Source organism: Halichoeres trimaculatus, unplaced genomic scaffold, assembly GCF_033239565.1.
Source record: "Halichoeres trimaculatus isolate MK-OKI-2021-1 unplaced genomic scaffold, fHalTri1.1 fHalTri1_scaffold_13, whole genome shotgun sequence".
Taxonomy (NCBI): Eukaryota; Metazoa; Chordata; class Actinopteri; order Labriformes; family Labridae; genus Halichoeres; species Halichoeres trimaculatus.
Genome location: NW_027437191.1, coordinates 21228896 through 21254329, shown reverse-complemented (window position 1 = coordinate 21254329; position 25434 = coordinate 21228896). Strand labels below are relative to the sequence as shown.

The 25434-nt window shown below is 39.0% G+C and overlaps 4 protein-coding genes across 4 annotated transcripts in view; 1 reads left to right on the top strand and 3 right to left on the bottom strand.

Moving 5' to 3' along the window:
- rngtt (RNA guanylyltransferase and 5'-phosphatase) overlaps positions 1-6576 on the bottom strand; it is a 102967-nt gene extending 96391 nt beyond the window's left edge. The window contains exons 1-4 of the mRNA XM_074685864.1: positions 6149-6576; positions 3345-3454; positions 3148-3251; positions 2970-3058 (exon numbers count right to left, since the gene is read on the bottom strand). Coding sequence (XP_074541965.1) covers positions 2970-3058; positions 3148-3251; positions 3345-3454; positions 6149-6212 — 367 coding nt within the window. The 5' untranslated portion in view covers positions 6213-6576. The remainder of the gene's footprint in view (positions 1-2969; positions 3059-3147; positions 3252-3344; positions 3455-6148) is intronic.
- Positions 6577-7039: 463 nt separating this feature from the next.
- LOC141801925 (interleukin-6 receptor subunit beta-like) lies at positions 7040-15941 on the bottom strand. The gene is made up of 16 exons (XM_074685266.1): positions 15485-15941; positions 14307-14573; positions 13915-14044; positions 13621-13814; positions 13422-13537; positions 13176-13199; positions 12900-13059; positions 12114-12196; positions 11786-11999; positions 11477-11641; positions 9922-10023; positions 9696-9839; positions 9467-9607; positions 8600-8684; positions 8428-8509; positions 7040-8124 (listed from the first exon to the last, which is right to left on the bottom strand). The coding sequence occupies exons 1-16, from the start codon at positions 15537-15539 to the stop codon at positions 7684-7686; spliced, it is 2403 nt and encodes an 800-aa protein (XP_074541367.1). The 5' UTR covers positions 15540-15941; the 3' UTR covers positions 7040-7683.
- A 1923-nt stretch (positions 15942-17864) lies between these two features.
- Positions 17865-20013, top strand: rdh14b (retinol dehydrogenase 14b). The gene is made up of 2 exons (XM_074684781.1): positions 17865-18570; positions 19157-20013. The coding sequence occupies exons 1-2, from the start codon at positions 18217-18219 to the stop codon at positions 19772-19774; spliced, it is 972 nt and encodes a 323-aa protein (XP_074540882.1). The 5' UTR covers positions 17865-18216; the 3' UTR covers positions 19775-20013.
- A 765-nt stretch (positions 20014-20778) lies between these two features.
- The window catches only part of snx17 (sorting nexin 17), a 33443-nt gene continuing 28787 nt past the window's right edge, over positions 20779-25434 (bottom strand). Inside the window, exons 11-15 of the mRNA XM_074684779.1 lie at positions 23885-24013; positions 23698-23775; positions 22951-23025; positions 22820-22861; positions 20779-22713 (exon numbers count right to left, since the gene is read on the bottom strand). Of these exons, the coding sequence (XP_074540880.1) occupies positions 22594-22713; positions 22820-22861; positions 22951-23025; positions 23698-23775; positions 23885-24013 (444 nt within the window). The 3' untranslated portion in view covers positions 20779-22593. The remainder of the gene's footprint in view (positions 22714-22819; positions 22862-22950; positions 23026-23697; positions 23776-23884; positions 24014-25434) is intronic.

Here is a 25434-nt window from a genome sequence, read left to right as displayed (position 1 = left end):
GTGAATTGTGGAAGAAGAAGCCCAGCAGCCTTTAGGTGCTGAGATTAGACCTCGACAGAATCATTAGAAGTTACAGAGAGCACCCTGCTGTCACCAATGTGAAACTATAAGCTGTTCAACCACAGGAACTAGGGTCTAAATTTAGTTTAGGGGTTATACATTCATTCCTGAAAACAGCCCTAAGGGGTAGTACTGCCAGGTGTCCAGGAACTTTAGGGGGTGGCTTCGCAAGCTGTATATGTTTTATTAGTGGAGCAACCAGAGTGTTATTTCCCCTTCCATCCACAATCAGATGACCCCCAGCCATGATAAACTTGGTTTGGTGCCTCCTAAACGATAGTCTTCTTTGAGCCAAATAGTGTGTCTGTCAGCTCCTGGTGTTCCAGTTTAAAGAGTGACCCTGTAAAATGGAGACCCTCAGCTGAACGTGTCAGTGGATGCCCAGTGCACAACAGCTGTTCAAACTCAGAAGGAGTTTTTAGTAATAATTCCTAGTTTAGTTTCATAAATATGTCATATTATCCTCATCAGGTAAGTATCAAATGATAATTTAAAGCTGTATGAGAAAGATGCATCCCTTTAAAAGTTGTTAATCAACAGTCTTATTTTAACACTGGTCACAGAAGTATTTGGAGAAAACATCCCTCTGAGTATCTCTTTAAAGTCATACCGCGGCCAAAATGGTGGGTAGTCCGTGAAAGGTTTATGTTAATCTCAGTTGAAAGATTATTTAGGTCACTTTATACCAAGTGTGGCTACAATTTAAGTATCACCACATAGTTAACAATACAAGGCAGTTAAACAAACGTGCATACTCCTTTTTTGATTTGTATCAAATGTATTTTTATGGATTTCAGATCTGGTTTCTGTTGATGTCCTTTCACCTAGTATCACCTACACAGAGCTCTGTGGGAGGGAGTGTTGTTTCAAACTCCCACACTCATAAAAAATAACAAAAGAAAAGGCATGCACGACACTGAAATAAACAGATGCACTAAAAATCTTCTATAATCATATGTTTGCAGCTTGCACAGAACCCTGAGGCTTAAGGAGCGCGACTGGGAGCAGACTGAGGTTCAGGGGTTGAACTGTGTGACTACAAGTGTAGACATTTATAAACAACATACAGCTCTACTTCCACCTCAACTGGTTAATTTTAGAGAAAGTCTGCCCTCTACTGGAGACACGATGTGCTGCCATCAAAGACCACTGACCAAACAATCTATAAAACAACAGTTGATTCTTATTCTAGAATTTTTCGATTGAAGATTTTTTATAAAGTTGTTGATACAAAAAAAAAACGCTTAATATGTTTGATATTGTAGAGTCACCATTGTGTAGATTTTGAAATGAAGAAGAGGAAGACCAGATGCATTTGCTTTTCTATTGTCTTTGTGTTGTAAGTTTTTGGATTAAAATCCAAAACTGGCTGAGGACATTAGATATTTGCTTTAATTTTATATCTTTGAATATTATGTTGGGAGTTTTGGATGGAAGTTGTCCACAGATAATAAATACAATTATTTTTGTTAGGTAAAATATTTATATCAAAAGCTCAATCAAGATTTAGCCTCAATATAAGTTGGTTTAAAAATATATTGCGAAGCCAATTTCTTTTGGAAAAAATAATTGCAACAAAAAATTGCAAAGTAGCATTACATAATATGAAATGGGAACAAATCTTGATAGAAGAGTGGGATTATATATAATTATAAGTACTGTACTCCTTTATATGTTGCTCTTCCATATGTTATAGGGTGATGCTATGCTATTTTTTTTATCTTGTGATGCTACTGTATATCTATTTCTTGAATATTTGAAGAGATCCTATTTTTTTTTATTTTGTTTTGTCGTATTTTTTTTGTTTTGTTTTGTTTTGTTGTTTTTTTGTTATGTTTTCTTATCTGATGTTATGTTACTATATTGCCATGTATGATAGGCTGTTTGAATGCTCGCCTGTAATTAAAAATAAAAAAAAGAATAAATAAATAAAAATAAAAAAAGACCACTGACCAAATACAATATAACTCTAAATTTATTTCCAACCAAATAAAAAGGTTCACAAACTTGAAATAAATATATTCTGACCTGCACATCAGTAAAGAAGTATTTTATGCGGGAGAAAGGTCTAGCAATTGGAAGCTGTGAAATTTACCTGCACAGAAAAATCTTTCTCTAAAACAGCAGCTGTGTTTAATATCTACCAAGGAATAACAAACCAGTGCCTGATTACAGAGCTATAAGCACATTACCCTGACACATGTTGCAAATGAACTGATCAGAAGTCATTCTAAAAGTAGCATGAGATCTTAACAAGACTTGCCAAAATGTTGATATCATAGCATCACAGGATCTCCTAACTGAATCATGACATGTTTGGAAGGGTGCGGACCTCAAACATTATGGTTTGTCCATGTCTTTGCCCCTGATGGGCCTCGACAGAGCCAGTCAAACAGAAAGGTAAAAGGGTTTGTGGTGCCCTTAAGATATAAAACACTAGTATAAGAATAGGGATTTATTTAAGCTGTAAGTTATGTAAAGCTGCTACAGAGGTACCAAAAAGAAAGTGCAAAGCCTAACAATGCACAATACCCCCTCTTTAGTGAAACCGCCACTACTAACGCTCACTAAAACAAACATCACAAAATCCAAATTTATCTGCTTCCTTTTGAAAAGCTTGTTCAAAAACTCAAAACTGGTTTAAGGGAATGAGTCGTGCGGGACAGAAAAACATTTCTCTGAAACACTTTTTCTAGTCTACCATTACACTTTCCAAGCAGGAGAAAATAATTGTTTTAATGGTGTTAAACATTCATTACTTATTCTGTGCGAGATGCAGATTATATGCAAATGATATTTTCACGGCCATAACAAAACTTTTCCACTTACTGACTTTCAGACTGTGAAATTGTCCACTAAAAAGAAAATGGAAGGAACTCGAAAAAAGACGATCTGTTTGGTTCTCTTACCTATTAACTCTGTGGGATTCTTTTCCATGAAGTGCTCACACAGCCTGATGAACATAGCAGTTGTCTCTTTTGAGGGACATTCTCCGTGGCTGAACAAAAGCAGATAAAGGTATTATTGGACATTATTGTCAAATCAACCACAACTTGCATTTAGTGTAGCACATGAACAAATTCTTACCCTCGACACTGAAGCTTCACGTAATTTACGCCCTCTCTTTCAATGTCATTGCGGTCATAAAAGCGAGTTGTGTTTGTCAGATCGACAAGCAAACCCATTTTCACCTAAGAGAGGAAGACGAAAAATACCAAAAAAATTTATGGACATAATGAGATATTAAATGTATTCCCAGTGTACCTATCCCAACCGTTACTTACATTTAGACTTCTCAAATAGTTGGAGAGCATACTCGGATGAAACCGATTCTCCTCTGCAACTTGGTCATCATACCTGGGACCCAACATTGTTTTCATTGGAAGGAATTTACCTGAAACAGAAAGCACAAGCCATGGCCAAGCAGTTTTAGTAGAAACATGGTTTACACAGATCTCGATTTTTTGTCTCATTGGATCACATAATTTTGAGTTTCAATGACTGAATGTGGTGAAGTCCAACACCTTGGCATTTTGCCAACAACTGTCAAGATTCACACCTATTTTGAAATCCTTATTTCATTAGCGCCTGTATGAGGGATCTTTAGTTGTTATTATGTTCAAATTTTCTAACTAACTAATTCTTCTTTTAAATTTTCTATTGTTAAATTGTGCTTCGCTATGTTATTAAGACAGAGGCTGATGGGTGTATTAATCTCATTTGCAGTCTTAAGTGGTACTGTGGTCCAAGCCTATTTCCTTGAGAGATGACAAAGTTTATCATACTCCTTATGAGAGCTAAGCACATCCCTGATGCATGAGGAGGTAAAAAAAATACAACAACCTCTAAATATAACATGTTGAGATAATATGATAGATAATCCATCTATAGCATGTTTGCACTGATGCCATGATTTGGGTAGCTACTAGGGGTGGGAGAAAAAAAAATCAATTCATATGTGTATCGAGAGTTTTTGTTTTATAATATGAAAATCGGGATTCTCTGTTTAAAAAAAAATATATTCTTTCATTTAAATCCTTCATTTCAGTCTTTGTTTATAAGCTAGATTGGAAAAAGTTACCACTTTTCTCCAGCAGAGGGTGAAATGTTTCTCCTCGACTCACATGATATGCATTTTTTGAGAAAATATGGCTCCTGGTATAGTCTGTAGACATTATCATTGTTATTCAACTTTTTTCATATGGTCTGGTGTTGTAAAAAGAAAAGTAAACAAAAAATTGCAAATATCAGAAATATTGTAGAATCACAATTTGAATCAAATGGCCACCCCAAAAATCATAATACAATTAAATTGTGAAGAAAGCATATCAACCCAGCCCTAGTCTTTACTCAGATGTAATGAAGGTACAAGAATGTAAACCTTGAATAGATAGAGACAGAAGTGTGCAGTAAAATATGATTTTCAGCTCTTATCCACCAACAAATGTGGAAAACGCACAGAGCACACTAAAACCTATGGGGAAGGACTCTGCCTTCAAGAAAAAGAGAGGTATTTTTAAAAATTCTCCTAGTAAAAGGTAAAGACTCATATGAGGGATTGTTTTTTATCATCCACTACCCAAAGGTTTGAAAACATAGATTTTACTACCATATTTTTTGTGGGAGAGGGGGTCCACAGAATAAATAATGCTCTTTTGGGAGAGGCTCATTTTCTGGCACTTTAAAAAAACAGCGTAACCTCCAAAAGGCACTGATTTTTACTCATGTAGTATTTATTGCCATGAATTACCTCTCAACCAAAGTTGTATTCCATCATAATACATTTACTTTTACTACAGTGTGATTTTAAGATGCCATGGACAGAGAAAATGACCTAATTGACAGGAAATGCTGTGAACGGACTCAAATGTTGAGATTAATGAAAGAATATTGCCTTGAAAATCCTGACGGACTCTAGCTAGTCACAATGTTCTCCGTTCTTGGAAAAACTGTTTGCTCACCTCAGCCCGATCTGCAGTACTTTTTGGCAGCCCAACTGCCCTTGGGTTTAGCCATCAGTGTAAGAATGGGGATAGCTAATACTAATATCTTTTTTTGCAAAGCAGCCTCTATCTGTGTGTGGTGTGAGTGGTCTTGACCAGGAGTTTCCAAACTTTTTCAGACCAACCAATCACTGTTTCACGACCAACTCCACTTTGGGAACCACTGATCTGGAGAATGGTCTATTGAAACACAACCTTTAAAAAAGGCTGAAAACAAAATCTATCTAGACAAATAACACTGGCAACTCAATTTAAGTATGTTTAGATTTAATGGATGATTGATTTTTTTATTGGACTATATTTTAGCACTGGTAAGACAACAGAAGTAAAGAAGAAACTGTTCTGGCTTCACAGATATCCAAAAATGATAAAGGTTTTAGAGGCTTTATCGAAAAATTGACCTCAACAGTCTTTAAACACGACCATGCTACAGAAGACCAGGTTTGTTTGGACACGTGATGCTCCAATAGCTCTGCTAGCCATGTCATTAGTGCTGCCAAATAAAGCTTTTCCGACAGGAAATGAATCACCGTGACATAAAAAAAAAAATAGAGCTTTTGCTGATAAGAAAATAGAAGTATTTAACAGCAAATACAAGGCAGGTCTGAGAGGAATCAAGCTATAACGGGTACCGAGATAGCCAAACAACGCGCGCCCTAACATGTCAAACCAAACTCAGGGTGAAAATCAGACAAATGAAAACTCTCTTTCAAAATGAATTGCTCTGCAGTCTGATCAAAAAATATTTTATCTTTTACATATCATTAGCACTATTAAATCAATTCGGCGCCTCATTTTCCACGAACTACAGCTTGGTTTGGATGCAGTACTTGAAAAGTGGACCACATTGGTGGCTAACGAAACGAAGTTGTGAAGAAAGTCGAGCAATATTTAACTGCTTGTTTGAAAAAGAGCTTTGTGCTTTTTCTTTTTATTCCAGCCGTTTGGTGCATTAATTAGGAAATACATTTTTAAAGATAAAGTCCATCTTTAAGTCTGTAATTTGTCATCATGCAGCCCGGAGCAGTAGCCCAACGTGAATAAACCCCTTTAATCCATATGAACAGGTTTTATGTTTCTTTCACCTGCCACAGGCTGTCCTCTTCTTGGACAATTCCGCCATCGAGGAGGGGGTCCGGTATGTGACATCTTGGGGTGAGGTTTAAATGAAGCACAATTAAACGTTGGCCTGGGGCTTGGTGCTCCCACTCTTCAGACCGCAAGTATTCCGGTGTGGCTGTCACGCGAGCACTGCGGATCCGAAGGCCCGTTAGCACAGGCGATCAGGGGAATCACCCGATAACCATTCTCAGAGGTCTGTAGGCATACACGGTGCACATAGGTTAACTCGAATGGAGGTGAATCTGCATCCCAGTATGAGTCGTTCTTTTAGTCTGATCTCTAAAAGCCCAGGTTTTTAGCAACTGGCTATCATAACCCCTCACGTCAGCAACAACCGCCGGACTTAACCAGGTGATGCTAAACTAGCTAGCCAGCTACTTATTCTTCTCCATTGAATGAAATTCTGACAGGTTGTACATTTAGAGGTGCACTGCTGCCCCAGAAGGCCAGGATGTCTAACAGAAAAGATCGATTTTAGTGCTGAGGAAGAGGAAGCAATTTTTAGAAGTTTCTAAATAATAAAAACAATCCACTTCTAAACCATGTATTCAGCGAAAAAACGATGAGAAAACGATACAGATTCCTGACCTCTGACCACCACATAATCTGTAAAATTGACAGAAGTTAAAGGAAAATTTAGGAATTATCAGATATGCAATAGCCCTATGGGGACCTGAGATTATTCACAAAATAGAGTTTTTAAAAAAAGAAAAAGAATCAGACTTTCAGTACTTCACATTGAACAAAAAAAATGAACCTTTAATTTGTTATGCATATTTATTAAGCTCTTGAAATATTTAAATAAAAAAACTGACAGAACAAACAAAAAATGAAACAAGAATAAAAATAGTGCATTTACATATAAAATTGAAAGCTTATTGGGAGAGTTTTTGTAATTTTTTAGCATCTCATTTTATAAAACAGAAAAAAAATATCCAAGGCAAACTTGACATGACAACAAATAAATATATCTCTTTTAGTAAGTAAAATAAGGAGTCTTTTTTTGGACTTCAAGCCAACTTTGAGAGGTAAACTGAAATTTTAGACATTTCTAAGTATTATTCAAGGACTGGTGAATACTGTATCAAATCCAGATAAACAGCATGTATGCACATCCAGATAAAATTAAATTACTACACACTTTGAAGCTATGTAAACACAAATAACTGGTATGCTATGACTGGACAAACTTTGGTTTTGTTCCATTATACTACTTTATTACCACACACAGTAAACCTTTGAAAGTGTCACCAAGTTTTCAGTAGTTTAGTCCCATTTCTGCTGTCCGCCAAGTGGCCTGGTAGTGCAGGTGTGTAGCCTGCAAGCTAATGTCAAGACCACTTAACACTGCTTGTTGTTACAAGTGAGACTTGGTAACAACAGTATCTCTAGACTTTTACAAATCAAAGCCTATCAGCACTTTACTTTAGACTGCGTATTACACTCATCAATGTAATGATGTCCTATCACACCTGCTCCTGTCTCCTTATATACATATTCATTTGGTATCTAATTCTTTCAACTGTCCTTTGCCAGTTTGAAACATGTCCCAAGTGACATAGACAGTAGGTGTTACAGTTTTTTCTTGCTGTTTAACGGCAACACGCTTATTTTGTTTGTTTGTTTTCTGTGCCGTAACTCCAACCGAACTCTGACTTCGATACGGGCTGTACTGGTCGCTCTCTGAATGAAGCATTGGTGTGGATTCTTCTGAAGATGACAGATGCATCATCTCTGTTGATTCACTTGGCTCTTTGCCTGGTAGGTTTGGTTCAGGGACAACATCAGGGACGGTGCGTTCCTCTGCGTCCAGCCTGGCTGGTTTACCCTCCCTGTCTTTAGGCTGAACAGAAACTTGTGTTCCCTCAAGTTCCTCTGGGTAAACTCTGTCACAACAGCTCTCAGTTGGGCAACTGAACGGTTGGATCGCTAGCATGCCCTGTAGACACATAGACAGATCACTTAAGTAGTAGGACACTTAAGTTGAACAGAAAGCCAGAAGTTATGTGTTTATCATCCAAAAGTTCCTAAGTATTGAAGAAAAAAATATCCACCCTTACAGGAAAATATACCAACATTTATCAGAGATAAATTTCCATTTTGGAAGGTGCTTGGTGTTTCAGCAAGCAATGTTACGGGCATTACGTACCAACAACGCATTTTCTTAACTGACAGTCACCTTGTTGTTTTTCATAATAACTAAGAAAAGAAACTACTAACTCCATCAGCCACTACAGTTTACCTCTTGAGACCCTGAAGATGACCACAATGCCACAGAGCTGAGCCCAGGGTTGGGTATTGGCTTCTCACTAATTTTTTTCCACCTGAAAGTTAAGTGTTGGAAAATTAAGGACACATTTTTGATGAATTCGAATTTTTAATATCTTGTGCAAAACTAGTAATTGCAAACTTACCGCGAAGCACAGCATACACAAAGAAATAACAGGAGAACCATTGTGAGGCCTCCACAGACGAGGAAAGCCGTGAGGAGCTTGGGGTCTGTTCAAAGAAATGTAGAAGTTTGTTTGGCAGAGGAAAAACTTACATCTGAAAAAAACGTGATATGAACACATTGAACATTTTCCTCTCCCTACTAGAAGTGTTGCAGCAATGTATGTAGTTAATAGAAAGCCATTAATAGATGGATGAATGGACAGACAAATGCCTGGAATAAGAGATGAATACACAGATGGAGGAATTATTTAATGTACGGATTAAATGGATAGATGCACGAATAAATGGAGAATTATCACATGTACATATTAAAGGACTATTAAATAGATGAATGGATGAATAGTATAGGTGCACAGTTGGACACAAAAGATTGAACAATAGATGGATGCACAAATTGCTTGATTAATGAGGGGGGTTATCTAATGTGCAGATTAATGATTAATTCACTAATGAATAAATGAATGGAAGAATTGATGGATGGATGGATGGATGGATGGATGGATGGATGGATGGATGGATGGATGGATGGATGGATGAACCACTCAGAACATGTTTGTATGAATATTTTTTCTTTTGTAAAGCAGTGTCTCTGAGAGTCTTTGCTGACGTCACATTCCACCTCACATGCTAAGGCAAACAGGAAAAACCTGGCGGAAAAAGGTTGGCACACTGGTTGCCATGATCAAGGTAATGATTCCTTTTAAACCTGCATCTGTGACTAGTTGGTTCAAGGAAGTAGGAACAGGATTTCCAGGCTTTATCTGGATTTCTTTGGCATTACCTACATGAGTGTTCAGTGCTACATGAGCATTCAGCAGAGGACTCACCAAATTTCCTGGTTGTAAAAAGCCACTCGCTGCTTTGGGTTGTCCCTGTGAGAGCTGAGGCTTTGATATAAACATGATACTGAGTGTCTGGAGTCAGATCTTTCAAGTAGACAAACTGCTTTGAGCCATCGAGAGAAACATCTGGATGAAAAACAGGAGAAAAGTCATCAAGGGGAAAAATAAACAGACACATTTGATTTATCTGGAAACATAAGGGAGGAGTCTTTACTGAGCTCTGGTCCATTCTGCGTGCTGTAGAAGACAGTGTAACCAACAATAGCTCCTCTACAGTCCACCTCTGACCTCACATCCCAGCTTACGACGGCTCTTTTGTCATCCCCCTGAACATCGGTGATGGTGATATTCGCCGGGGCTGTTTGGGGTGAGGTTTCAAAATCAGACTAGCAAAGAAACAACACCCTTTAACAAACTTTAAAACAATTGTGACGATCTACCTCCCACACTCGAGCAGATTGGAAGCGCTCTTGTGCTGTGACCTGTAGTACCATTAAGAAGGGGGGTCACTGTGATGTTGTAGCGCGTTTTGTCCTGGAGGTCTGTGGGGAGAAGTAGATTGATATGTGTGAGTTTAAATGTTGCCTAGTTTGAACCTACCACTGAATTTAGGCTAGCTGCCTTAACTAAGATGATGCAATTTGTAAGCATGTAACATGGAGATAACTATTTTAAAAGTACAGATAGATGTTTTTCAACCCTGGAACTTTTATTTCTGGAAAAACACCCCAGGAACTAAATGGTTCCTGTCATAGACTGTATATAGAGTGGACAGTGCGGCTCTGCCATTTATCATTGTACGGTTTTGAAGCCAAAATACCCCCATCACAGGTGCAGCCATTGGCAGCCAGAGTCTGCACAGTAGAGACGATGAGGGATTCTGGGAGAATCTGAGTGGAGCTGGGTGACAAAAATATATTTTTTTTTTTCTTTCGAGAGTCTAATCACTTCTTGACTCTACCTCCCGACATATTTTACAATCCCCGGAAAAAATACATGAGAATGGCAGCTGTCAATCATCGTTAAATGTTATGTAAAGCCTCGGTTTTTACTTTGTATAGCTAATGAAAACGAATTTCTTCAGAAAAAAAGAGGACTTAAATACAAGACAGCCAAATGATATCTTGAAATCACCACAACAATTGGACGTGAGAAACATTTCTATGAGGAGTATAAATTTTTTAAAGTTTGACCACAGCCCATCTGGAATGGCTGGAAAGCCAGATTTTAGAGATATTTTAGAAAACCTGAAACAGCTTTGACTGTTTTACAGGTATTTGGTGTTAGTAATGATATCATCAATTGACGACTCTCAGCTGGACGCATGCCACACAAACAGCTTAAAATCATCGTTGTACTTATCTTATCATATCTCAATACTTATCTGATGATGATATTATAACCCATATTACTGTGTATAAAACTAAACTAGAAAAAAAAACTTCTCCTGTGTTTGAACAGCTGTTGTAAACTGGATATCAACTGACACGTTCAGCTGAAGGTCTCCAGTTTACAGGGTCACTCTTTAAACTGGAACACCAGGGGCTAACAGAGACACATCACCCCTGCAATAAAGTTGGACCCCAGTTCACAAGATTGAAAAGCATCTCAATTTCCCCTTTCTGAAGTAATGAGGGTGCTAATCTTGAGTATTTTTGCACTTCTTCCCTCTGATTAGCATCTCTGACTGTGTTTCCAGGTAGCTTTTGTCATGGCTTTTTGTTTTAAGAGGAATTAGATGGAGCAGATGCCAGCATATCCAGCTCCACAAGATATGAGCCACAGATTTGGAGAACAATTGTTGCTAATGCATCTAACAGAAGCCCATGAAGGTCTACTTCCCCATCATTCCCATGAGCTCAGTGGGTGAATGATTTCCCACAAATTGATCCCACTGTCAGACAAAGTAGCTCATATGAATCAGCACAGAGATGACGATGACTCAGTTTCTATGTTTTCACACCTTAATTTCTCCTCGCCTGCTCTCTAACTTACCAGTAAGTGTGATGTTTGTGTATTTGCTCTCCTTCCAGTGGTATTGATTTCCATCGTGGGTGTAATCGATCACGTAGCCACTGACAGGCTGAACTGGAGCCTTCCAGCTGACAAGAATCACGCCTTCAAGGGTGGATGCCTGGATGTCAGTAACTTCAGGGAGGCCTGCCAAAATGTGATAAAGTGAAAAGAAGTTAAAACCCTCAGGTAAGATCACTCACAAGCATTTTCTAAAAACAGTGTCACCCATTAGATGTTTTGTTATGGTTGTCCATCTGAATATGCACAATCAATATCAGTTAGACTTACTCTCTCCAACAGCTGGGACATAAACAGAGTCCTCCACAGACGTGTCATTTCTGAGGACTGTGAGGGTGATTCTGTGTGCGTCCTTGCCCACTTCAACATCACAAGGTGAGTTGCCACATGGGATGGTTTTTGTGTTTGCTCTTTTAGTGTGCTGCTTTAAGGGAGTTAACTTGATACTGTAGGTCAGTGCGTCTTTACATGTTGAAGGAATCCCCTAAGTAGAAAAACAGGAGGTTGTCAAGTTACCGTAAGAAGGAAATGTGGGTTCTAAAGCTTGGACACGAATGTGGAAACAAAGGTAACGCTTTGATGATGCATTTTTCCTTACCGTCCACATGACCTGAACTTTCCTTGATCCATTTTTCAGCGAGTCAGAGATTTTTCTCCAAAGTTGCAGCTTGACTTTAGTCACTGTATGAGGTTTGAAAATGATCATTGAACCATACAGAATCATACAGGGATAAGATATCAAACAAAATCCTATCTGTCTTAGCCGGAAGCCAAAACACCGACTGAAAACAAAAAAATCTTGAGCTGTTTTGGTGCCAAGAATTTTATCATATCCAATCATTGATTTTAGTGTTTGGTTTTGTTGATGTTGTTTCTCTCCACCCAGCACATGTCAAACATGAGTCTGGTTCTACTCCAGGTTGTCTGTTTAAGTTTGTAATTGCCACTTTGTAAGGAAAGACTGATTCATCCTTTTTTGTTTATATGGTGTTGGTAACTGTGAACATTAATCTGTATTAGAACATGAGTCACACTTTTCTCAGTGACGCCTATTACAAAGTAAATGGTGTTTCAGGCCTGGAACGATCAGATTCTCTTTCTCTGTAACTTTTCAGAACTTTGACAACTGGCTGTGTGAGTCACACGGATCTAACTTATAAATCATATCAGCTGTTTTGGAAAATATTCACATTCATGCCTAAACATGAAGCTCAGATTTCACTACCTCGGGCGTTTTTTTCTCTGCAAGCCAGAAATAATAAGGCTTCACAATTTCTACATCTGTTATTGTGTTAATTGGGGGAAAGCTGATGTAAATTTGTTAAAATGTACAAAAAAAATCACACATTTATTCAAATGCTAGCAGTGTTAAAGTTGACCTTACTGTGAAGTTGTGTCAGAGCTCTCTTCTCAAAGCTCCAGTCACTCCACGGTGCTTTTTCAAAAGCACAGCGGACGGTGAAGATATACGTGCTGCAGGATTCCAGGTTTCCAAAAGTTAACTCTCCTTTCTCTTTAGGGCTCAGGGTTTTAATCTTCACCTGCTAAATGAAGCACAAACATTTGGGCGGAAAAGTTCAATCAAAATCTCAGAAATCTAAAGGCTGAGGACATTACAGCTTTGTTTTGGTACAAGATACAAGACTAATGTGTCTCTTACCTCTGGAGATTTTGCAGTGTTAACCTAGAAAGGAAAAACAGAATTTGTCAGTCTTCAGACCAAATCTGGATTAACTTTGTTTGAAATTTTGAATTTGGAAGCAGCTTGTGACACTCAACTTATAGTAAAAGAACCAGAGGAAACACAGATTATGTTGGTGTGGATACATTTTTTTATAACATCGGATTTCAATATTGTACCATATAAAAAAGTAATGATGCATTCAAGAGATCAAGAGTGGCATACCTTGTTGTATCTGACTTGGCATTTGACTACCCCACTTGAAAAATGCGTATAATTCCAATTGACCAGAAGATGATCAGAGTGGGTGCTCACTCCTATCTTTGGACGGATCATTTTCCCTGAAGAGCATGCCAAAGCAATATTAACCACAAAGAAATCTGCTTTGGTATATTTGTTCATCAACATTTACTTTATTACTTACACATATGATACAATCGAAGAACCTCTTGAGTTTCAGAGTAAGCTTCAAAATCTGCAGATTTAGCTCTCACTGTAAAGCTGATGTTTTTACTGTTAAAGTTTATTTTAGTCACTATCCGGCCCCCATATTCATGGGTGCACGATGTGTTATATGAGGTGCAGATTTCACTTTGTGATAGATCTGAAGAACTGGAACTAAAAAAAGACACATGCTTAAAATCAGTTAAAGAATTAACAATACAAACAGTTATTAATACATTTGTTTTCACTCTCAGTCAGAAAGAAGAAAACACACCTCAGTATAGTGTATCTTGTATCCTTTGAAGGATTTCTCTGATGCTCCCAGTTGCATCTCAGAAAATCTGGTACACCGATGCTGTTCTGGATTGCATTATACAAGAAGCAGGATACTTTGCTGGGCTTTGCTACAATAAAACAAAGTCATAAATCAAAATACACATTTAATTCTGGAAGGGATGATGTCCTGCTTAGATTACGCTTGCTAATTTATGCAAAATCTGCTGATGTAAATGGAGTGCCTTAAGGCTCACTGTTGGGTCCCACTTAATTTTTTTTTTTTGGCTTTCTCTTCATACTATTATTTATATTTGTGGAATCATCTCTAACTTGGTTGAATCTTATAACAAAGTCAGAGTCAGTATTTAGATTCCAAACAACAATCCTTACAGTATGTTTTGATGATTGTGCCTCCAAGGATTACCCCATCAGCACTGCAGCACTTCAGTGTAGCACGCTGCGCAGTGAAGTTCTTCAGAGACAGAACTGTGACTGAGGAGTTGGCAGTGGTCAACTGGCTCTCGTCTATCACTGTGTCATTCAGCTTCCAGAAGACCTTGCCATGCGCACAAGACGTGTGACACTCTAACTTGGTATCAGATCCCACTTCAATGTACAGATCTTTGGGGAAAACGTTGCATTTTTTCTCCTGTTGACCTGCAGGGAAAAAAAAATGTACATCAAAGTTTTGTAAAATGCATAATTAACTATCATTCAAAAAACCTCCTGACCATTTTCTGACTCTAGCAAATGTAAACCATAAGCAGTTTTGAACATCTTTATTAAGCACATTGTTGCATAAATCACACAGCACAACATGTTCAGCACAGTGGCCCATCTGGATGGTATCATGTATTTTTGTTGTTAACAGGGATTCTGCTGCTTCCTTAGATGGTTTGGTGTTTTTTTTCTCATGCTCTTTGCTGTTCCCAACTCAAAATAGATCTGTGACTATTTCAAGTATGTCTCAATGTGATTTTAATTCACTGAAAGGCACTGCAAACCTCTGTTTCTTGAGGCCCTGAAAACTTTTTTTCCTTTTAACTATAACATACACATGATCTTCTCTAACCGGCTCCATAACTATTCAAAACAACAGATCTTCAGGTTACTTTTTATATGACTTATCAGTGAGAAAGACTTTCATAGAAGAAATGCTAGATTCTGTTCTGCTGTGGTGAGAATTCTACAAACCACATCTGTGTTTTAGAAAAATGTGCATATTTGTTTAATTAAATATATGTTTCTAAAATATTATGATCACCTAGGACGATGAAGTAAACAAAGAAACTGATGATTTTCATTTTGTTCTGCCCTCATCCTCAGATTTTAGATCAATTTTAGAGACAGCAAATAAAAATTCTTATTTTTAATGAATATATTGCAAATTTCAAAATCTCAGTTAGGGTTAGCAAAGTCAAGCAACTCATCTGTCATCACTACAACACCTGAGAGTGAGCAGGATTTTGATTGGTCACATGGAGTTAAGTCTGAATATGTTTTATCTTCATGTTTTGATCAAGCTTTAGCAATGAATTCTACAAAGTGAAAGTAACAGTTTTACTTACCTTTACAAATAGAGGCGAACACGGTCAGAATGAACATGAGCCGATATGGATACATCTCTTTTATCCCACTGCTGAAGCTTGGTTTTAACCGTCCTTTCAAAAACAGTCCGAGCCGAGATGATCTTGGTATGACAACAGAGCGTTCACCTACCAGCGCCGCGTTTTCCTCACTAACTGTACTTGGGCTGTCATGCAAGAGGAACTGGAGAAAACGCAGAAATAGCCAAGAGACGTTACTCAACGGGAGGCACAACGAGCTAAGAGGAAGTGAAGTAACTCTTCTCCAGCCTGAGAAACTCTAATATTATTCCCCCGAGTAACTGCAGAGGAAACCTCTGCTCGGTGTGGTTCAAAGAAACTGCTCTGACGAAATTACAAAGAACGGCACGTGACCAAAAACAATATAATGTGGCTCAGATTTCCCTGGCTCAGATTTCCCTAGCTCAGATTTCCTTAATCTGGTTCTGGCTGGAACCAAATTAAGATCCAAGTTACTGAGAACTACTACATCAAATGCAAACGATGAGAGAGAGCTTGAAAATATAGTTCTTAGTAAAAGAAAAAAAAAGGAGAGGGTAGAATAAAATTTATATCAATCAAATTCATCCAAATATATATATATATATATATATATGAATATGAATAAAACGATAAACAAATATGCATGTGTGACAAAGTGATAATTTGGTGTACTAAGAGGAAATCACAAACAACGCCCCCCAGGGACTCAAGTCCCCAAGGATGAATAGACAGAGTCTAAACCGCCCAAAACCAGGGGCACACAGGTGAGTATTGAGGAGGCAAGAGACGTGGATTACAAAAATATAATGCTTTTATTTTATGTAACCAAAGGAAAAGAAACTGAAGCTGAAAAGGAAGAAAAAGAATTGTTAAAGCAAATGAAACAACCCAACCAAGAAGTGAATTAAAATTATCCTTTATTACAATATTACCTATTTTTTCTAAAAGACCTGGTAAAAAGGGATAAGAACAAACTAAAATTTGATTGCTAACCTAAAGACAACTAAACCTAAATGTGGAATGGACACCCCTAGCTGAGAGGCAAACTACACTAAGGAAGGTGTAGGGGTGCTACCAATCTACTCACCCTTAAGTGAAACACACACACACAGCACTCCTCAAACAAACAGGTGTAGTCTACTTGTGACCCTGTGTCAAAACTCGCATGCAGTAAGTGGAGGGCCCTCACCCAGGGTGCCTAGCCTCACAGCTAAGGATGTCAACCCTAAAAGAACAAAACAGAATTAATTGCAAAACAATTGAAACCCAGTCAAATAAAATAACTAATATGAAGTAACTAATGAGACCAAAGGAAACTAAAATGAACTAAAGGGAACTAAGGGAAGCAAAAACAGCAGCCATATATTCTGTAAAGAAATGAAACAAAAGTCAATAAAACAATTCTACCATGCCAAAACAAACAGTGATCAACGCCACCCAACTTACTTCCTGTAAAAGTTGTGGGCTTTGCTATTACTCCTCTGAGAGGGACCATGGATCTGTGCTGGAACTCTGGATAGAACAGCAAATTTTAGATATCAAACTGTCCCTAAGATGTCATAAAATGACTGTATTTACCTTATACAACAGCCAAGTACAGCCAGGAAAGGCCAAATACCTCCACACACACCAGGCAGGGGCAAAAGGCCTGGCTTCAGCTCCAGGTGAATTTTATAAGCAGCTAATTGTGAAGCAGTGGGGAGGGGAGAACAGAGCACCAAGCTGCGTTCAACAGCAGCAGTCTCCTAAACACTGCCTACCACACATGCACCTATGATACAATATGACTTCAAAAAGTATCAAAACTAATTTAAAAAAAACTCAGTTAAACGCTAAAACCAATTCACCTAAAAAATTAAATTATATAGTTGAACATCACACAGCCTGCTTTTTTAAGTTAAGCTTTTTAAATAACGAAGTTTTTTTGTCGAACAGCTCAACCTAGTGGTAAATAAAATGAACAAGAACGGTTAACTCGAATGCATTGAAAACATATTTTCTAGGGGTTTGGATTTAAAATAAAACGAAAACAGCCTCGTATAAAAAGCGTGTTAGATGCATGCCCCAAGTGGAATCTATACATACAAAGAATACCAGTATTATGAAAATTTTGAAGAGAGAGAAACTAAAAGTTACGAACCTGTATGCACCGGAAGATGTTACGAGCCAAGTTTTGCGAACGTTGACCGTTTAGTCGGTGTTCTGTTTAGGTCTGCTCCTTTGCTGAAAGAGGTTATTTAGAAGGGAATAACATCGAATCATCGCTTATTTACAGGTTGCAATTTGTTGAACCTTAAATGTTCATATTACTTTCACGGTTTATGAAATACGTATTCGTGATCTTTGTAACAAACAGTAACAAAAGTCTCTTGAGAATAAGGCAAGCATATGCTCCCACTGTTGCTCTGCTCTGCGCATGCGCAAGAGTGTGCGGAGCCGGGAGCACTTTTCGATAGAACACCTACCGGGAACGCATATGCTGATTTATTATTTACTTTTTCACCAGCAGGGCTTGATTATTGGGGGGTATTTCAGTCATTCAGCATCATTAATATTTTCATGTAACCTCAAGATATGTCAGTGAACTTATATCGTAAAATTTATAACTTCATGAGAGGAGTATTTCCGGGGCAATTTTGTAACTTCGATACATAACACACCACAACGTGAGTGATACCGTACCCGCTAACCTGTGAACGGTCTCAGCCTTCATGTCCACTGCGGTGCTTGTAGCCGCTGTTGTCGGCGGTGGAGTCCTGCTCCTCATGCGCCGTCTGTTCCCACGACAGAAAGCTGTGAAGCTGCTCAGTTATCCAGCAGACACTATGCGGGGAAAGACTGTCATTGTGACCGGGGCAAACTGCGGGATAGGAAAGGCCCTGTCCGGAGAGCTGCTGAAGCTTCACGCCCGGGTCATCATGGCTTGTCGGGACCGACAGAGCGCTGAGGAGGCGGCTAAAGATATCAAGAGAGGAGCGGGACCAGAGCAGGGGGAAGTAGTCATCAAACACCTGGACCTGGCTTCGCTGAGGTCAGTCCGGAAATTCTGTGAGGAGATAAATGAGGTGAGTTGACATGAAGTTAGCCAGTTTCTTCCTCGGAGTGGGCACCTTCCTTCTTTTGTTTTTCAGTGTATTTAAGTATTCAAAATAGCCTGTTTCTAGGTCATTCCTGTGATTGTCACGTTAATCACAAAAGGTCCCTTGACAGGCAAGTCTGTAGGAGGCTGTCCATGGTGCTGAATCCAGTCCCATCTGCCCCTAAACATGCAACCAACCCTGAGTGTTTGCCTTTTTGATCGATTAAAAAATGAAGTCTATTGTACTTTTCTCAGTATTTATCGCCAGAGAAAAAGTATTGGCTTTCCCATCGTTTTAAACCAAGAAAAAGATGCAAATTCCTGCACATTTTAATCTTAAAATACCAAATATTTGACTCAGTTTCACAGGGAAGGTGCAGAAATTAATCCTGCCATTAAGAAAACAGGATTTCTGGGTTATTTTCTATCTACCCACTGGGTGTATACCCACTGAATGAAACAGTCTGAAAACAGGCCCAAGAGAGTCATAATTCTAAGGTACCAGTACATAGGAAACACAGCTTTTGTTATAATCTGTCATTAAAATGATTTAAATTTCTTTGTCTCTTCAGGAGGAATCCAAGATTGATGTACTTGTTAACAACGCAGGCCTGTACCAATGCCCCTACACAAAGACAGAGGACGGTTTTGAGATGCAGTTCGGTGTGAATCACCTGGGCCACTTCCTCCTCACTCATCTCCTGTTGGACCTCCTGAAATCATCAGCTCCCAGCCGCATCGTGGTGGTTTCCTCAAAGCTGTACAAATACGGCCACATAAACTTTGATGACCTGAACAGCGAAAGCAGCTACAACAAATCCTTCTGCTACAGCCAGAGTAAGATTGCTAACTTGCTGTTTACTCTGGAACTCTCCCGTCAACTGGAGGGGACGGGTGTCACGGTCAACGCTCTCACTCCAGGCATCGTACGGACCAGACTGGGCCGACACGTCCAGATCCCTCTCCTGGCGAAACCACTCTTCTACCTTGCCTCGTACCTCTTCTTTAAGAGCCCGTTGGAGGGGGCTCAGACTCCACTCTACCTTTGCTGCTCCCCTGAGGTGGAGGGAGTGTCGGGGAAGTGTTTTGCTAACTGTGAGGAGGAGCAGCTGATGGAGAAAGCTACAGATGAGCAGGTGGCAAAGAGACTGTGGGACGTGAGCAGGACCATGGTGGGCCTTGATAACTGAGTTCTCTTCTGTGGAAGACAAAGTTTTGAATTTTGTGACAAGTTGTGCCAATGAAGTGTGTAAATTAGTGTGTGTGAGCAAGAGGCACATTGCAGGTACTTAATAAAATGTATCACTCCATCTCCTTTACGGTAACTCTGCATCAATAATAAATACCTATGTGAATCCGTGAACTTGAATTCTCAATTTATGTACAACAGTTTCCTTTTTGTTATCATAGGGAAATAATGTTTTTTTTTGTTTTACTTCAAATAGCATTAGTAAGTTTTTTTTAAAAATCAACATCTGGAAACATTTGATGTTTCAACTCAAAATGTATTATCTAGATCCACTGGAAAGGTTGTGGGTGCTGCTGCAGCCACAAAAAATGTCTGTCGTAAAACAGAGGTTAATTTTGTGGATAATACAATTAAACATGATACTTTTGCCTCTTGGTAATCCATCCTTAGTTTTTTAAAAAGAAATGGATACAGTCAATGACAAACTTAACCCTTTCTATTTCTATCTATCTATTTCTATTGTTAAACCAAACTTGGCACCAAAAATAAGAAAATCTGTTTGGTAGATAATTTTCTTGCAACAATGCTTTTAGTTAATAAATCTTATACTGGTGGAGCCTGTTTATGTCTCTTTCAAATGGCGCCACATTTGTAAGGAGCATGCCAAACAGGCTTGAATCAGGCAGCTGATTTGTAACACTTGAGTGAACCAGAAGTTTAAAGCATGAGTCACCAGCAGAACAAGCCGTTAGGCATTGGCAGAGAAGATTCAGCAAATTTTCAGTACTAAGCTGTACTACCACATACTAAGCTGTGCTGCTCATCCCAGAAATGCACTTTCCTTCCAAATGTGACACCATTTGAAAGGAGATTCAAGCAATATAAGATTTCCTGCCAAGAAAAATTGTAATAACAAAGAAATAATCTACCAAACATTTATTTCCTTGAACCTCCTTTTAGTAAAAGTTTGATAATACTGAAAACAGGACACCAACGACCACTGGATCGGCTAATTTCAATGTTTATTGTAGCATCGTGGCAGCTGTCACTGACTTTACCACTGAAATCAAATGAAAGGTATTGGAATGAATGGAGTCGATACAATGTTAATGAAATCTGTCATTTGTTGTGAAAGTGATGCTGATGAGAACTGCACTTCAAATTTGGCACCTACACATTACTAAACACCCAGGATCCTGCAGCTCCCTCATACGAGGAATCTGAGCAGAAGAGACTAGAATAAAAAATGAACAGCGGAGTCAGAACTAAAGATATGAAAACTAGAGAGCAAGTTTTGACAGGTTGGCATCCGTTACTATTCAGAGACTACAAAACAGTGACAGCTATAAAAATGGAACAACGTCTTTAAAAAAAGGGATATGTTGTTGCTTGCTCACTTTGAGTTTTGTTCTTTCCAGCACTTGTGATCACATTAGCCTCTTCATCAAAGCACCTTCTAAATCCTCTGAGATGATTGGCACAATGTACATACAAATTACAATGAACTGAAGCTCCAGAGGAATGCTCAGAGAAAATCAGATGGAAAATCTGTAAACACTTTACATTTGAACCAAAAAAGTCCTCTACACATGATGTAAACGATGATAAATGTTAGTCCATTTAAACTTCGCATTCTATACAGCTTAGATTACATTTGATCTATTTGATTACATAAGCTATGGATGATAAAGATATTAGTAAATGTTCAGAATACTTAATAGCATGTACATAATATAAAAAGTGACATTGTCATAATTTTTATGTTTATTTTGTGCAAAATGCTTTAGTAAACTATAATTTGGCATTTATGAGAAACCTTTAAAAAATTGGTCTTTAAAACAATTAAAAATGGATTTACAGAGCCCCACACAACGTGAAAAGTCAAACCTCCACTCACACACTCATCTCCTCTTGTAATACTGTGCAAAATGATGGCTTCAGCAAGTGCAAGCAACTCAGTCACATCAACCATCTACCAAGCTCTGCAAGACACAACCACACCTGCACACGTTCACGCTTATCTGTGTATTACTGTGTGATACTCACAAAACAAGTCAAAGTTAAGGCATCAGACTATTTCTGAAGGCAGCATGAGCGACTGTGCCTGAAACAAAAACACCTGCGGGGATACTGATGGACTTGGCACATGATTAGCATGACACAGAGGATTACTTGCAGTATAAAAACACAACATTTTGGTCTATAGCCAAGCCGGATGTTGATCATACGCAGAAGTAAGCGTTTGCTGTGAGAAGTCTACAGTTTTGTAATCGATTTCCAAACATCCAGCTCTGCTGCTTTGTCACTAGTGCCAGGTCGAACTCAACGTTTGGCTTTCTGTTCGGGAGGGAACATGCATCCACTGAGGGAGGATCTTCTTCATGTACGTTATAATATATTAAGTCTGTACCTTTAACAGCTTTAAAAGAACTTCACTTATACTGTCAATGACGCAGTAATCTATGTGAATAAAGCAGGAAATTTAAGACCATAAGATACTGAAAGCGTCCCTATTTGAGTGCCTGTAGCTTCACATGCTATTTACTGGATGTTGCCACAAGTTTTACAACACAGGGATGAGCTTTAGATTGAAATGATTGAAGCTAAATTCAACTCACGAGGCGTTAAGAATAAGAAAAAGTAATCTGTCAAAGATTAAATGAGAGCTTAAGGCAGCGATTTCTCCAGGAAGAAGCTACAATCTCGCAGACTCAGATGCCCGAGTAGTCCACTCGGCTCGGCTCAGCTCAGCTTGTAATCTTTGTCGTCCCAGTTGCTGAGAGTGGGATGAAAGAGGGGCGGAAAGGGTGGTGCTGGGGGTTACAGGTCGTCATCCCCGATTCCCTCGAAAGCGTAGTTGCCGTGGAAATTGTTGCCGCTGATGTCGTTGGCGGAGTTGGAGGCGCTGATTCCTCTCAGGGACACCGAGCTCAGCTTGGTCTAAACAGGAAAATCGATCATGTGTTAAAACACTACACTGAAAACAGAATCAAACCCTTTTCTGAAACACTTCACAGAGGAAACAAAGAGGCTGGTTCATACTCACGGAAAGTTTGACGATCTGTTCACGGTTTTGGTCAGGAGATTCCTGCCACACAAACAAGAGAGAAGGAAAATCAACTGGATCCTTCAATGTATCAAAAGACTAACTTAGAGCATGCTATTTCATATTCTCACCAGTAGAGGGGGGGATTTCACAGCTTGCTGACTGTCTGGCCGGTGGATGGAGCCGTTGTGTCGTTTCCTCAGCATCTGGAGGAGCAGAGGGCAAAACAAAAACAGTTATGAAGTCTGCTCTGAAAAAACAGAAGCTAATTGGATTCTGGAGCTGAAAGGAAACAAACAAATTCAATAAAGAGAAATAGTCTTCAAAATGTGTGTATTTTAGATCTTTGGCCTTCCTGTCATAATAATAAATGGATTTACAATCCCCAAAAATAGGATAAAAAAACATGATAATAACAATTCAAAAAAACAATGATGACAACAGTTGAATAAATAAATAAATAAATGCAGTAACTTTGTGTCCACATGGGGATCCCTTGAATAATTTAAATGTTGGTGATAAGGGTTTCAACACAAGGATCCATATCCCAGAATTCTGGTCCAGAAACAGCCACTGTTTGGTTGACTGACCAAAACAAAGACAGCCCCCTTTTTGCACCCACAGCCATCAGTGTTAATCATATTTCAGTCAAATTAATCAATGTATCATCACAAACCACCCTGATTTTAATAGACAAAAAGTCTGGATAGTCTGGATCTAAAAAGACATAATCTCTGAGGCACAGGAAATCCTCTGGATGTAAAAGAAATACTTTGAGGTTATAATCAAAAAGCTGTCAGTCTGCCTTCCAACCGGGGATAATGCAAACAAAACTCATGTAGATTGATTTCTAGCATAGCGATGCTGGATTAACAAACCTTTTTTATGCTGCCACCTGACTTCTTCACCATCAACTCGTCCACCATCGACTGAAGGCAGATGCTCATCATGATGGCCTAAAAACACATGAAGAAACCGGTCAAACCTGACATGTTACATGTTTTTGTACTTTTTGAAAACACACTGTGGTGGTTCGAGCACTGCTTGAATGCTCTGGCACTTTACCTGCTGACTGGTGATGGTGACCCACTGCAGTCGGTCCTTGCTCATCAGATACTCGAAGGCCAACTCCAGTTTGACCTCGCATTTGGATGAGCTGCAGGGGTTGGTCGTGCCGTTGGTGATTGGAACTTGCTGCAAAGAGAATGACAAAGATGGAGAGCTGATATTAACATAAACTGTTCACCAAATTATCATTTATGTTTGCATTATTCTAGACTCATTGTGCTCATCATTCAAATTCAAAGCATGAAAAAGTAACAGATTTCAAACTTTGCATTTTCATCTCTATAGCTATAACACTGAGTAAGCAGCTGAATTACGGCCCCCATGCTGCATCTCTCTGTTTAAGCTGCCATTCTTTAGAGGCTGTGTTGCCAGTGACAGGCAGCCAAATCTAGAAGAGACACATGCTGAAAGATTAACGTGGGTGTACGCACAGAAAGAGAAAAAAAAAAAAACAGAAACATGTACAAGTGCAGAATTTTAAATGACTTTACGAATATGTGAAGCTCAGACGCACAAAGCTCCCAGGAGACGAGCCCTCATTCCTCATTAATGGAGTCTGTGCTCCTCTCTGGGCCAGAGACTGGCTGCACCTCCCATACTAACCACACACGCAAAGATAACATACAGAGGACCAATCACTCACACACACACACACACACACACACACACACACACACACACACACACACACACACACACACACACACACACACACACACACACACACACACACACACACACTGTGTTTATACTCAGTCTTCCGAATGCAATTTGAGATCAGCCTTTGAGGGGGGCTGCAGCACTGCACCAAACGTGATGTTTTTGAAAGAGTCCGTTGGAGAGGAAGGGCCTCATTAAAATGATTCTGACCTCTCAAAGTGCGCTCAGGAATTAAACACCCCGCTGGACAGGGCGGGGGCTCGGTCCATCTTCAGAAGAGCCCAGATGTGTTTTAATTTTACATGTGCTGCTATGTCTCTGTGCAAATTAACTCGTGGAGAATTCTAAAAGCTTCTCTGATTCACACAATGACTCAGCTGCTCAGACGATAAAGCTGTGCAAAAGTGTCTGAGCTGTTTTTTCCATCTCCATTCAGATGAGCTCTGGTGACTGTAAATGTTCATCTTTCAGAAAAGCTGAAATAAAGCTGTGAGAGTTGCAGATACTGTTCGATCTTAGCTGTACAGAGAAGTGAAAATAGATCGTCCTGTGGTCTCATTCTCAATGACCAGTTAGAAGCAGGAGGAAAATGCAGATTCAAGCAGCTGGTTTGAGTTTATGCAGGTTCTGGAGGTAATTATGACAATATTTTTTTATTTCTGTTAAAGCAGGGGTATACAAACTTTTTTTCACAAAGGGCCATATTTGATCTTATGAAAATGACCAAGGGCCAGCAGCTCTTATTGACATATTCATTAACCAATAAAGTAGCATATGAATTATTTCTGAAATCAGTCCCTCAGTGTGCTCAAACCTCCTCGTTCCATCATCACAGACTGAGGAAGTTTAAGCTCACCTGTCCCTCAGGTGTCTCTTGATACCAGACG